Source organism: Gadus morhua, chromosome 2, assembly GCF_902167405.1.
Source record: "Gadus morhua chromosome 2, gadMor3.0, whole genome shotgun sequence".
Taxonomy (NCBI): Eukaryota; Metazoa; Chordata; class Actinopteri; order Gadiformes; family Gadidae; genus Gadus; species Gadus morhua.
In genome coordinates this window covers 26,458,894-26,473,893 of record NC_044049.1, presented here as the reverse complement: position 1 = coordinate 26,473,893, position 15,000 = coordinate 26,458,894, and the positions used below count along the sequence as shown (strand labels likewise).

The following is a 15,000-nucleotide window of genomic DNA, read 5'->3' as shown; positions in this document are numbered from 1 at the left end:
CTGGAATGTGGTGACTCTGCAGGAGTCTCTGAAGTCCCCCCCCCTCCAACTCCTGACATACGGGTTTCAGATGGAGCCACTGTTCATTCATCATTGTAGTATGAGTATACACTAAGTACTGAGGGGGGGGAGTTTGTGTCAACTTCCTACATGTCCAACCTGTTTTGAAGAGTCCCCTAGCTAGATTTGTTGTATACAGGGAACGGGTAAACCTTACAATTGTTGCTGCTTGGCACTTGGTTCTATGAACATCTTCACTGTACCAACAGCGATGTATTGTTTTATTTCTTCTGACGATGTACTCGTTTACCTATTCAGCATGGCCATAAGATGACTTATGATGTCCCTAAGGCAGTTGTGATATACTGGTGGACTAAATTGCACATTGGTAGTAACCAAACCCCTCTCTACCCCCCCATTGGCCAGATGCTCTGTCAAACACACCCTCCTCCTCACCCTATTGGCCAGATGCTCTATCAAACCCACCCTCCTCCTCAGCTCATTGGCTGGTGGCCCTAAGCATCCAGCGCCCCTCCCCCTCTCCCACGCCAACATGTAATCAACCATTAGGCCCGGGCAGGCCTGCTGTACATCCTCCCTCACCCTTAAGTGGTTCGGCCGATCGGCCGCCATTTGTTCTCCGGCCCCTGCCGCAGCGTGAGCCGTCCATTATTCATGTCCGTCTCAAGAGGACCTCTCCCGCTAAATTATTCAGCCTCCATTTCCTGGTTGTGTCCAAGCAGGCCCCGCCCCCACACACCCCCCCCTCCCCCCAGCCAGAACTCCATCACTAGCATGCTAACAATGCTACTCTGTGGCAAGCTAATGGTGTAGCATAGGACGGAAAAGTTTCAAAATGGCATTGCTGCTTTATGTAGGGGACTGAAATGGGGTCCCCTTGTAGAGAGGTCTTGGCCAAGGGAAATCATGTTTGGCTCAGTCCTTGAACAATTGATACCTTTTGTCCAAAAGTCCTTTGCTAGGTAAATATTTTAGCCTAGATTATAATGTGACCATCCTACCTCCATTTTGGTAATGAGGACTGCCCGTGGTTTGATGTGATTGGTCAGAAGGTGGCTTTCCCGCCGCTCTCTGGGCCAGCTTGGTCCTGAGGATGGCGGATCTGTTGGAGGGATTATCTGACAGTCGAGGTTCTGCTCTACGCTTGGAGACTCGGGGCTTGGAGACCCGCAAGTGCACGCACACACACACACACACACACACACACACACACACACACACACACACACACACACACACACACACACACACACACACACACACACACACACACACACACACACACACACACACACACACACACACACACTGTCCATCCGTCCTTGCTCCACTTCGACGGCGGGGTGGAAGCACGGTAAAGGTTAATCCGGTCTCCTCCAGCTGTGAGTTGCGTAATATCCAGCCCGCAACGACGGTGATGTAAGGGGGAGGAGCCTATGGTGATGATGACGCTGGGGGGGGGTGGGGGGGGGGGGCAGTCAAGAGCACTCACACATGGAATTATTGAGTGATAATCGACTCTGTGTCGATGCGGCTGGGGTAATAATAGAGAGTGACGTGTGATGGGGAAGATGCAGTCCACTGGGACTGAGACCCCAGCTCTCTGCCCTGTAGGCTGGGGCGGCTGTGTAAACGCTGTGGTGCCCATGCAGGAAATGAAGAGGGAGGAGAGAGGAGGGATGACCAGGGGGAGGCAGGGGGGAGAGAGGGGAGGGGCCCTTTCGTTACGTGTTGACCTCCAAACCCCTCTCCCATTATGTTAATCCATGGCGTGTATCATGGCGGGTTTACGCAATCGCTCCCTTCCCGGCCTACTGGCGAACAGGACGCTGTGGTTTATCCCTTCATCGCCCTCCCTCTCCCTATTCATTCTCTTGTTTGTTCTCTCTTGCTCTCTCTCTCCTTTCGATTCATCACCCTAACTTGCCATGACAATGTCTGTGGCTGTGTTGGACGGAAATAATCTCTCTCTCACTCCCTCTCTCTCTCACCCCTCTCTCTATCTCTCCCTCTCATCTAGTCGGTCTTTCTCTCTGTCTGCTGTAGACGGGAGAGGTCAACTTGGCCTCGATGTGCGCCGGGTTGACGGTACTAAGCTGATGCAGCGTACTGCCCTGCGCTGCCATTGAGTGAACACACAATTTAACAATTTGGGTTCATGTTGATAATGGACATCTTGCGTGGTCCAAATATCTTCAACCATCTGTGGCCTCTGCCTCTCTCGCTTCAGAGGGACAGGGCAGTGGGATTTGGGGGACATTTCTGTCTACACTTTACAGCAATCAATTTCAGACGAGTCCCAGTCAATTCATTTTAATGAATGGTTAGGGCTGATACACAACGTGGGGTTATTTTGAATATTTACAAATAATCTGGACGATATATATATCACAAAATAATCTCAATTTGATCAGACATAACTTGACGTGAGTATGTGTGATATGTTTGTCGTACAAGTTGTGTATCATTCCAATCCAATGCAGACGATACACATCTTGTGTATTTTTGCTTGTTGTCTCCAATATTGACACCAGATATCTGCACACCTGGGAGGTTCTCTTCTTCAACCTCTCCTGTATTTGACCGGGGGCCATTGAGCATTATATTATATTTATTTATACTATCGTGGCAGTCCCTGGGCAGGCAGCAAGCTAATACATTTCATACATGGGACACAAGACTGCCAGAACCTGCAATGTATACCGTCTCAGATCCTTCATCGTCCTCTTCTTCTCTTCCTCTTCCTCTTCCTCCTCCTCAGTGTGGCAGCGAACGGAGCCGAAGGCTGCAAGGACCTGTTGGAGGCCTTCGCCGCCTGTGTGAAGAGCGCGGCCGCCGAGACGTCGTGAAGACCGCCGCTCCTACCGCAAACGTAAGCCCCGCCAAACGATGCAGAGCTCTGCTGACGCTTTTATTTTGAAGCTTGTGACCTTCCCCTGGTTGGGGGGCGGGGGAGACCACTGTACTATTAGATTTAGACTCTAGTCCTGAACGGAGCCTTTTTTCTGACACTACAACAACCCAAACCGACACATTAAAATGTTCGAAATATTTTTTATTTTCGCCCTGTTGAAGTTGGAGGGTTTGTTGATACAACATTTGCGGAAAATTTGGAAATCGTATCCTTTATTTTTTCTAGGCATTTTATTTGATTCACAGGTAAATAATGAAATGGTGACTCGTTACTAGTAAAAAGGTAATTAGTATTGACTGCTTCGATCATCTACCCTAAATCCCCTACGCCTGCAAAACATACAGAACGTGGCTCGGGCAGCCAATCAGGGCCCTCACAGGGGAGTCATGTGGTCTGCTTTATAGCCGGCTTCACGCCCACCCCATGGCCCCCTCCCCATGCCGGGGTACAGCAACCAACCCCCCCCCCCCCCCCCCCCCCTTTGGAGCAAACTGAAATATCTTTTGCCCCTTCAGCAATGTACCCTGGGAGGTTGAGCTGGCTTGGCGTCTTGGTGACCCACACGTGCAACACATGCTTTGCTTTAGCTCATTTCCCCTCTCTCTCTCTCTCTCTCTCTCTCTCTGTCCCCCCCCCCCCCCCCCCCCCCCAGGTCCACTGCACTGAGTCCTCCCAGTTCCCAGCATTCCCTTCTGCACAACAGCACTGGACTGAACGACTTCTCTGGCGGCGTGATGAGGATTGTGTCGACCTCGGACCGGAGGTTCGGAATCTGGCGGCTGAAGCACCTCGACTTTAACCGTTCTCCAACCCCCCCCCCCCCCCCCCCCCCCCCTCCTCTCCCCTCTCCCCACCACCCCTCTGTTTTAGGATTTAATGGTGTCTTCCAACGTCTCCCCCACTGTAAACCCCCTTTCCTCTCCCCAGTATGTGGATACGATGCGTTTGAATTGTATGCAGTTCCAGAGAGACCATGAGGATTTCATGTATATTGTTGACTTGAAATTAATACATTTAAATGGAAATAAAGAGTTTAAAAAAGAATTGGTGCCGAAATGTAATTATGTTTTTTTTGGGGCTCTGTTAATTCAGTTTGGTGGACATCAGTCTGGGTTAATCCCGGGTTCAGGGACGGGGGGGAGGGAAATCCGTGTGTCGGACAGCTGTGCTTTTTGGCTACAGTACAAATTTGTAGGATAGGGGGGGTCTTCAAATATTGTTACAAAAGAGATAGTGAGTTGGCAGATGTAGAGAGACCCAGAGACAATGCATTAGTATAGTCGGGATACAAAGAGCCGAAAGCAGGGAAAATATTTGCAGAATAAAAAAAAACAATCCCAGCCACAGTAAGGAAAGCTGGTGTCCAGAAAGGTCTTCACCTAGTGGACAAAATTGAACGCTGGCAGTGTTTGGTAGAATTGTTGTGTGACTGTAGATGCAACAAGGGGAGACATATTTGCAAAAAAAAGGGATAAGCTGTCTCGATTTTAACCAGAAAATAGCCCCTCATTGCAAAAGATTCTATTTCAATGAACGCGGTAATCTGTATTTTTTGTATTGGATTGTTGCTCTCTGGGCGTCATCTGAATGAGTAACAAAGAAAAGCTTTCTTCAGGTACAGAATCACACATCTGTTTAATCGAGTCATTGCGACTAGAATTCAATTCAATCGACCAAAAGTAACCACCGTGATGGCACTTATTTGATCCAATCAGAAGCAGGATGTGTGTGTGTTAAGATCCACCAACGTTTACAGAAAATGGGAATTGTTCCAGCAGGCAATTTATTTTGGATTTAAACAAAGAGGCTTGTTAATTTGTAGACAAAGATTGTGTTTTTTTTAATGTGATGGATGTCTTTTTACGTGATCAAAGATCTCCAAACAGAGGAATTTCAGCAAATCGTAAAAAGTCACTATACAGTAATATTCCCGGTGCCATATTTTTGCCATTCTAAGCTGTCCAGCCACTTCCTCTACAGCCAGGTCACAGCCAGACTGACCACTACTTATATTGGTCTTCGACCCATACTAAAGGTCTATATATTTAGCTCTCTCTCCGTACATATCTACATATAGATACGTCTGCATGGACATACTGTAATGTACACCTGTCACCAGCCCCCAACTCTCCATGGGCTGTCAGACTCTAAAGGTGTCTCAGTCCATCTGTGTGTGTGGTGTGTATGTATGTGCGCGTGTGTGTGTTTGATGTGTAACCGTGCGTGTGTGTGTGTGTGTGTGTGTGTAAATGTCACGGAGCACATCACAGTTGGTGGCGTCTAGTTACTACGCCCATACAACACATGTTAACAGTAAACAGGGAGGCGAACGAATGTCATGCACTAAGTTTCCATGATTACAATCCATGATTCAGATCAGAAAACATGCTTGTCCCTCATCAGTGGGACCGAAAAGCATTTTGCGTTGAGGCATTAAAAGAAAACACTGTTACCCTCTTACAGCAGACATAAAAGTGAAATGGGTGTGTGTAGAATAGTATTCTATATTCGGATGTTGCCAATATTCTATTCATGTATACTGTGTATGTACTGTACAGAAGAGCAGAACTGAAACAGAAATTCCTCCCCCGGTTTAGTAGGAACATTGTGATTTATTTTAACAGGGGAAGGTAAAGGGTATTTTGACCACCCCAGGCACAAAGGTAGATAACACTATAGGAACCGGTAGGTTGGCTCGTCAAACAAGGTATTGAAAACAAAGATTAAAAGATTAAAAGTAAACAACATATGGATGTTTCCACCACAGATACAGCAGTCCTACTGTGTTATAGCAGTCGACACAGTGTTGATATGAAACCTTTACGGACACTTTTTTGCAGCAACATTTGTTTGAAACAATTATGAAGCGAAAGTAAGAGAAATGCCTCTCCGATTTTGGATGCTTAATCTACAGTCTACTTTGTGAGACGACCCATAATAAGTGCACTTAGTTAAAGAGCGATTTTAAAGGAGTGAAATCATGAACAAAAAGTGCCATCATCTCTTTCCCTCAATAAATATCGAACTGCATCTTTCATACACGGTGCATGATGTCTGAGATGGACCAGCGGGCAGCAGGAGGCCTCGTTTGTCCACTGAGGTGTTGACCGGTGGCAAGCAGGTGAACAACGACAGTGCAAGCGAAAGGCTATACGCCAGAGCTCCTCTGAAACTGACGACGGAGCAATATTTAAACATCAGGCTTCTAATCCGCTCCCCCTCCATAAAATATGTATGCAAAGTGCACATTTCCAAATTGTGTGTCCCTACATAATTTTAGAGCTTTCTATTTAGACATTCTAACCCCCCCCCCCCCCCCTCATTAATTGCATTTAGAGATGCCTGAAAGCTTATTAATACCAAATGTACAATTATTCTTTAATACATGAATACATACAATGAAGTCCCCGCTCTGCGTTTGTTTTATATTTATCTTGTTTTCATCTTTTTCCACTCATGAAGCCTATTGTAAAGCCTCATTCCCATTGGTTATACACCCCCGTAGCAGAACTGGGGCTGGTGCCTTTATCAAACCGTTTGGCAGCTCAAGTTGGCACACAAGTTAAACAACAAAAGAAGAACGGAAGAACCAGACTCAAGGAGGGATTATGCATGTGGGCAGGAAAGCTCCTCTGCCGAAACCTAATCTATTAGAACCTGAGAATACGGACCGAGAGCTGCAACTGAGCTAAGGGGATGTAACCAATCGGAACGCGCTTTACTCCAGTATGCCGGCCAGGAGACTTCCGCCAGAGCCATGAGGCGCCGTCCGCACGCAGCCGATGGAGTTTAGGGCGGGGCTTCACCTTGATATTTGAACCAGTCAAAAGCCAAAGCTAGCTGTCAATCACCGTGCTATGAGTGGCAGTTGACCAAGGAGCAACATAATTGGACGAAATTTACTTGTGTGCAAAAATTGGACTTTTATGAAAATTATAAAAAGGAAAAAGCATACAAATTAACGCAGACCAGGAACTATATTGATATGCATATGATAATAGAAAACGACACCGACAACACGTGTATAAGCCTGCCCAATGCAGGTAAGTGGAGGGTCACAAACGTTGACGTATTTTAATGCAAAACAGCTGTCATGCTGTATTAAAGTGTCTTGTTTTTTAACCGGACAGGATTTTTTTTTTTTTTACCATCGATTGCAACAAAAAGGAAAATAAGAAAGAAGCAAGAGCAGGGGAAGGACAGCATTGACGTTGAGCTCTTGATTTTATTGCGCGGCTCACTGGAAATCCATTCCTGCCCCTTCGCAGAGCGACCAGGCCGGCCGAGGCAGGACGATATACCGCCTGGTGTATAGCAGCACGCGGTGCATATTTCTCCGTTCGTCTCATGACTGCAGAGGAGTTTAACAACTCGCCTCCTCTGATGATGGTTATTAATCACAGATAGTCTCACTTCGAGACCAGGCATGCGGGAGATCATTCTGGGAAACAAGGCGACTGGGCTGGGCCGCTGGCTGGGCTCGGGCGCTATCTTGTGGTTACAGGGAATAATTGCGGTGCAGGATGAAAATTAGGAGACTTTTTCAAGTAATTCAAGTAAATACATGTGTCCATGCTTTTTTATTAACGGGAAAGTGTTGGATTGTGGCAACATTTTTGTTTGGGTTGTCTCTTATTTGTTATTCCATGTGTGTTCTTACGTAAACCAACCTCTTCATGTAGCCATTAATACTCACTCTTTGTTTTACTAATTCTCTTTATCCTCCCACGCAAACACAAACACACACGCACACATACGCGCACACGCGCACGCGCGCGCACACACACACACACACGCACAAACACACACGTAGTAGGCTATCCACTCAAATGTAATCAACCTGGTCGCTTTGAGCGTTTAAGATTAATCGGGATTAGATTTGGGATCCCCGTGTCCTAACCGCATCGCCCATCCCGGGTCCTTAGCACTGGTTCTCGTTCTCCACCTGCCCGCCAGACGTCCTTACATCTGCCCCCTCTTCTCACCTGCTGAGCGTCCTTTTAAATCTTGCCTCATTAGTGCACTATATTTACCAGGTCACTTCCTTTGTTCCATTGTCGCGTCGTTAGGCCTATATTTGTCATGTTTTTATCAGTTAACTGCCATCCTTGAGTTTTCTTCATTAAAAGCCATGATGTAACGTTTCCCCGAGTCCTCGTCTGTGTTTGGGTCCCATCCCCTTTGTTCCGGCTGCACCTGCTCCCCCTGTTCGTGAGCCACCGGTGTTCTCCTCTTCAAGGCTCGGCACGGGACGTGTCCCGCTACAGCAGCGGCCCAAGCTAACCGGCTGTCCCGCTACAGCCTGGGCCAGCCTACCCTGCTGTCCGCACGGGGCATTGATTCATTATTTACACAATGGAACCATGCATGACGAAGAAGGGGTATTAAACGCAATGTCTACTGTCTGTAAATGTGTTTACAATTGTTATACATGCGAATACCTACTATAACAATAATGTACAAACAATAAAGTGTTGCGACATGAAATAAATAATGAATCGATCTGAGTTATATGAACAGATGGAGAGACGCAAAGTCAGAGGGTGAGGTCGAGGCGAGGGACTGATGGGAAAGGGAGAGTGTTGGGTGTGTGCGTGTGTGTGTGTGGAAGGGGGGGGGGGGGGGGGGTAAACGGAACCCGGATGCTGATGCTGCCCGTATCGACTAGAGCGAAGGGAGAGAGAGGGAGGCAGTGAGAGAGAGAGAGAGAGAGAGAGAGAGAGAGAGAGAGAGAGAGAGAGAGAGAGAGAGAGAGAGAGAGAGAGAGAGAGAGAGAGAGAGAGAGAGAGAGAGAGAGAGAGAGAGAGAGAGAGAGAGAGAGAGAGAGAGAGAGAGAGAGAGAGAGAGAGAGAGAGAGAGAGAGAGAGAACGGGAAGAGAGTAGAGAGGGTTGAACCAAAAAAATAAGAGCGACGGGGGGTTTTAGCGGAGCTGCAGCGAGACAGGCGCTCTCTATCTCTGATGAAAAGGCGGATTCTGGAGCCTGGACCAGGGGAACTTTGGCGCACCGGGACATATCCACCGCACTGTTTTCAGGGCAAAGGACGCGCTGTTTCTCTACATTCCGCCGGGAGGAGGACAGTGACGGGCCGGCGTGGGATGCGAGCGTCGTCGTGGGCTACAGGGAGGAGAAGATGCTGTGATACCATGAGCATCGTCCGCGGCCGAGGAGAGAGAGAGGGTGGGAGAGAGAGCAAGGGAGCCAACGACAGGGACGGCGAGGCGGTTATCCTCATCACCAGCACCACCAGCAGCGACGGTGGTTGTTTCTAGATCCACCGCGGACCAGGGAGGACCCATTGTCCCACAACAAATAGCCTAACAGGCCGACCCCCCCTTTTTTTTGGACGGTTGCAATATCTCGGTGAGGCTGCTGAGTTAGGCAGGGCAGCCTAGACTAATAGCGCCCCGGCAGAGGCTGTTTTGATAGTGCACCCCTCCACCCTCCACCCCTCCCTCCTTGATGCAGGGCCGGGGGTGAACTAAAGTGTACACCGGATATTGGAAAACCCATTCTGGTGCTGCTGCCACTGCTGCTGTTGTGATAATGGAATATTAGCCTGTACCTGATACACCGGGCTATTCCCGGACATCCCGGCCTGGACTTGATAAGAAGACGAATATGTGTGTGCAGGGCCTGCATTTGGACCATGCATTAATTTGTGAGAGCCTAGCCCTGTATTTCACCGTATGAGGGGGGTTTGGGTGATTGTGTGCTGTTGATGAATGCATGCATTCGGTTAGGTGAGGACATTTTGACTCGGGTGATATTTGACACTGTTTTCTCACTGGTCAGTGTGTAACAAATGTAACCGTCCCACTGGATGTCATGACTCCATCTGCTCACTTTGAGTCCACTATATATAGCCAGAGAGAGAACTAGACATTAGAGGCGGCTTACACGGAGGCTGAGCCTCGTTCTTCTAGGCGTAGCCCACGTTCAGCCATACCTTCTAGACTCATCGGGACCGCTCACCGACTTCATCATCCTCATCCTCATGCCACTGATGCACGTCCCGCAATTCGGACTTTTGAGACAAGGCGAGGAGCTCTGAGGTTGTGCGTGGGAAACACACTAAAGACATCTGAACATCTCAAGAGGCTTCATCCACTCATCCTCGACCCTCTTTCATTCCTCACACGGACTGCTCCGGGTGTAGTTTGCCTGCAGGATGCATGACAAGTGCCCGGCAGTCTAGGCCCCGCCGGCGTTAGCTTGTTTCGTCTTGCGATCACGAACCAGCCCCCTCCGATCATTCAGCACAACCGAGCCACCCCACCCACCCCCTCGCCCCCCAACACACACACACGCACACACATATCTTCCTCCTGCTCCATCCCGCTACCTCCCTGCCCTCCCCTCCGGCGACATCGCAATAGCGGTGTGTGTAATGTCGTTACGGCGTGGCCACGCGCGAAGAGGCACCCATCGCCATCTCTCTGCCGATCGCTGCTGATGTGATTTCGCCGTTCAACGGGAATTCGAATTTACGCCGTCTCTCGTCTCTTGGCCGCGGGGGGACGGGGTGGGACGGAGCTTGCGGGAAAGGATGAGCGGCAAGGAGCTGTCCGTAGGCCAGTCCAGCCAGTACGTGGGGCCTTACCGACTAGAGAAGACGCTCGGGAAGGGACAGACAGGTAAGCTACACCTTCCCTCCTCCATCGTCCTCCTCCGTTTGTAGGGTGGAGAGTGGAATGTCATTGCGTTTGCTTCCATTTAACTAAGAAACGCACGTCGGGCCCCCCTCGTGGGTGTGGGAAGTGGACCGTAGTGTGTCTTCTAGAACTTCTCTCCATACTCACACTGCAGTGGAATGCTGATTTACTCATCACTTGTTTACTGTGTGTGTGTGTGTGTGTGTGTGTGTGTGTGTGTGTGTGTGTGTGTGTGTGTGTGTGTGTGTGTGTGTGTGTGTGTGTGCGCGCGCGCGTGTGTGTGCAAAAGCATATATCATTGTGTGTGTGCGTGTGTTAACGTGAGTATGCCTGCATGTATACTGTGTGTGTGTTCTATTGTTATACACGTGTAGATACAGGATTATTGCCTCCTCTGTCTGCCCTTCCTTCATTCACTCCTCTCTTGTCTCTCTCTCCCCCGTTTCCCTGGGCAGGGCTGGTGAAGTTGGGGGTTCACTGTATCACAGGCCAGAAGGTGGCCATCAAGATAGTGAACAGAGAAAAGCTCTCTGAATCGGTTCTTATGAAGGTAGGGGATTTGCCTGTCTGTCCGTCTTTCTGTTGTTTGCCCATCCGTACGTCCGTCTGTCTGTCTGTCAGTCTCTCTCTGTCCGTCTCTCTGTTTGTACATCTGTCTGTCTCCGTCTGTTAGTCTGTATATCTGTCTATCCGTCTGTCTGTCTGTCTGTCTGTTTGCACGTCTGTCTGTCTGTCTCTGTCTGTCAGTCCGTATATCTGTCGGTCTGCATGTCTGTACATCCACCCCTCTGTCTGTCGGTCCATAAATCTGCCTGTGTATGTAATTGCATCATAAAACAAGATGATGGAGTGAACCATACAAACATACACACGCAACTCACACACATTGAATCAGACTCGGGGTTATGTTCGACAGAAAAGCAAACAGGGCAGTGAGGTATTACTTTAAAGTTGATATTGATTTCATATAGGCCTCTACCTACCAGACCACAGTGGCAGACATGTGGAGAGACTAAGAGACTGCACTCAATAACCTTCTCTGACTCTCAGTCTCTCTCTATATACGGCCAAGAATAGCCTGGCTGTGTGCATGGAACGGGGAGCAGCCCATTGTGTGGGCAATACGTTCCAGACAACAGGCCAAGTATAAGCTCTTCATTTCATTGGCGATTAAAAGGACCGCTGGCTGATGCAGCAGGAATTATGGCCTGCCGTTTTTTTGGAGGCTTGTGGATACTTGAGTTTAGGTTTAAAGGAACGCATTGTTATGTAACACTGTTTGTGAAGTTGAATTCGCACTACATCGACTCTGCCGTCAAACAACCAATTCAGAGTTTACTTTATTACTCCATACGACAACCAAAAGCCTCCTGGATGAATAAGGACTTTCCCTGTCCATCTACATGTGTTCTGACTCTGAGTGCTATCCAGGAAAGCGCACTGTCGCGCTCACCCCTGCGTGTCCGTGGCTGTTCCAATCAGTCACTCCAGCACCACAGCTTTTTAGTAGCATCAGGAGACACCACCTCGCAATTAGCTGCTAAGTACTTACAGAACCCCAAAATGTCGAGATGATGCAGCCAACTTTTTTTAGTTGTCCCCCCCCCCCGGTGGGCGAAAATCGTGTTTATGTTGTGTGGGTGAAGGCTTGTGTTGATAAGTGATGTATCCTAGCTATCTTTGTTGTGTACGGGGAATGGGTTAATTTAACAATTGCTAGTGCTTGGCACTTGGTTCCATGAAAATCCTTACTGTGCAGACAGCCATATAGTGTTGTTTCTTTCTTCTGACAAAAGTACTTATTGTAAGTCGCTTTGAATAAAATACGTCTGCTAAATACCCTCAATGTAAATGTAAATATGTAGGATAACTGCTCAACAGCATTAGAACACAATATTAACCTCTCTGTTAACCTCTTCTGCTCTAGTTGGCCCATATAGGCCTGACTTTTGTTCTCCCCTCTCATGCCTCCCTCTCTTCCTCTGTCCCCAGGTGGAGAGGGAAATTGCGATTCTTAAACTCATCGAACACCCTCACGTTCTGAAGCTACACGATGTGTACGAGAATAACAAATACCTGTGAGTATTACCGCCGCCGCACACGTCCCAGCACTGCCAGGCAGCCTCTCATCGGGCTCATTCATCACTGATTTTAAATTATAGATGTGTCACGGTTTTATCCGGCAAAACAAAATACAAAGAAAACTGAAATAACCGTGGGTGCATCTCCGCAGACCTCCATCTTTCAGGGTATAAGAAATAACGAGGTCCAACCTTTTAGTTTGGCTGGCGTTTTATCAACGCCATGTCAATAACAAGCTGAGAAAGCTAAAGCTAATATATAATAATCATTGATGAATAATTCATAGATACACCTCTATACCACTATTTAATCAACTGTAAAAGCAAGAAATCAAGGTACAAAAAGTTAGCCTTTCAAAATATCTGACCAAGATACTGGTTGAGCCCAGCCTAGCCTAGCCTAGCCTAACCTAGCCTAGCTCGACAGTCTCCAGCACCCAGACCAGGGATGGAACTGGCACCCATGCTAATTATGCTAATCTTGGACATGGGGCTGATGGCATTCCACAGTGAACTTTTGCCCTTGGAGTTTCCCAGACCGTATACAGACAGAGAAAGGAAGTTTTGAATCCCAAGAGTTTTGAATCCCAAACTTTGCATCCAGACGACAACGTTTTCAGAATTCTCCTCTTCCAAATGGAACGTAACGAGTGAAAACGGTGTAGTAAGTATAAGAGGCCAGTAGGTGGTGGTGTAACTTTTCTGCAAAAAAAACAACGAAGAATGCCACAGTCTTGCGGACAACGGCTTTCTCTCTGGTGTCGTGTTGACGGGCCTAAGATGACCTAACAGGATGTGGCGGTGCGTGAGGATGATGGCTGGTTCAAGCAGCCTCACCTGGACGAGTCTGACTGGACTCTGGTCCAGTCAGACTGGACAGGTCGCTCATTGAGTAATTAGTGTGTGTGTGTCCCAGGTTAAACCAGCCATCTCCACACACACACACACGCACACTCTCAGAGAGAGATCTCCTGCCATGCAACATGGAGCACCAGGCCATGTATAATTTTCAGCAAACCTCACAATGAACCGTTCCTTAAACATCGCCCCCCTGCGTCTTGTATTTGTAGGAGAACAGAAAAGCCACTTAGGTGGTGTGTATCGTAACATCGTCTTCTGCCACAGATGACAAAATGTAATATATATTTATCGGATTAATGGCATTCGATGTTGTCTGAGCTGGAACACTTTAAAACAGGCTGCACCACATGTTGAGGGACGTAGTTTCCTTGGGATTTCCTTTCCGCCGCCTCCGTCCCATCCGTCCTCCACCCTCCTCGTGTTCCAGCCCTCTCTGACCTCCGACCTCGCGGCCGAGGGCTGCGCAGGATCTGGATCAGTAGTGCCGTCGTATGCAAGGACCCAAAAGTACCTGTTCAGGCAACAAATAGGGCCCTTATTATGCAACATATGGTGTACAGCATACATCTGTTTGGTCTGAAATATTTAAAGTGTGTGCACGTGAGAGATGTGTGAATTTGAACGTAAACCAGACGATTATTAATTTTGAACACATGGCACTCTCACTAACTTTAGGATGTTGACATCCCCCCCCCACCCCAACAGATTTTACCCGTCAAAAACCTGGACAGGTAATGTCCATCAAACTTGGTGTACACAGGAATGTGACAGGAATGTGACAGGAATGTGACAGGAATGTGTGTACGCATTGTGTACACACATTCCTGTCTGTCAGGGTACCTGCTGCGTGGGACTGCTCTCTCTCGTATTCTCGTATAATATCATATCCGACCGCTAGCTCTAGCTTCTGTCCTACCACACTTTACCTCACCATCAAAGAGGGCTATGCGATTAATCGTATTTTGATCATGATTTAGGTCTTTGGGTACAACAATCTCCATGCTAATATACTCAAGTGTATTTATTTTATTCATAAAATGTTCTATAGAAATTGAAAAGCTGGATACATATTTGTACATTATTTCCAATTAGAAAATGTTCTATTGGCACACGTGTTATTTTGGAGAGAAATACTTAATAAATGCATCACGTTTTCAACCTCAATAATAATCGTTTGAATAATCGTGATTCCATAGTGCCCAAAATAACGGTGATTATGATTTTTTTCGAGGCGAGCGTCCGAACCATGTGCCATCAGTAGTGGGACTCTAACCTTCTGCCCCCCCCCCCCCCCCCCCAGGTACCTGGTTCTGGAACACGTGTCAGGCGGAGAGCTCTTCGACTACCTGGTGAAGAAGGGCCGACTCACGCCCAAGGAGGCGCGCAAGTTCTTCAGGCAGATCATCTCCGCGCTGGACTTCTGCCACAGTCACTCCATATGGTGGGTGACCTCATCGCTCTCTGGTGT

The 15,000-nt window shown here is 48.0% G+C and overlaps 1 protein-coding gene and 1 long non-coding RNA gene across 2 annotated transcripts in view; both read left to right on the top strand.

Annotated features, from left to right (window-relative positions):
• LOC115535757 (uncharacterized) overlaps window positions 1-3,979 on the top strand; it is an 8,947-nt gene extending 4,968 nt beyond the window's left edge. The window contains exons 3-4 of the long non-coding RNA XR_003974552.1: window positions 2,783-2,893; window positions 3,588-3,979. This is a non-coding gene — a long non-coding RNA (uncharacterized LOC115535757). The remainder of the gene's footprint in view (window positions 1-2,782; window positions 2,894-3,587) is intronic.
• A 4,833-nt stretch (window positions 3,980-8,812) lies between these two features.
• brsk1b (BR serine/threonine kinase 1b) overlaps window positions 8,813-15,000 on the top strand; it is a 27,921-nt gene continuing 21,733 nt past the window's right edge. The window contains 4 exon segments of the mRNA XM_030348136.1: window positions 8,813-10,572; window positions 11,046-11,140; window positions 12,583-12,668; window positions 14,833-14,973. Coding sequence (XP_030203996.1) covers window positions 10,485-10,572; window positions 11,046-11,140; window positions 12,583-12,668; window positions 14,833-14,973 — 410 coding nt within the window. The 5' untranslated portion in view covers window positions 8,813-10,484.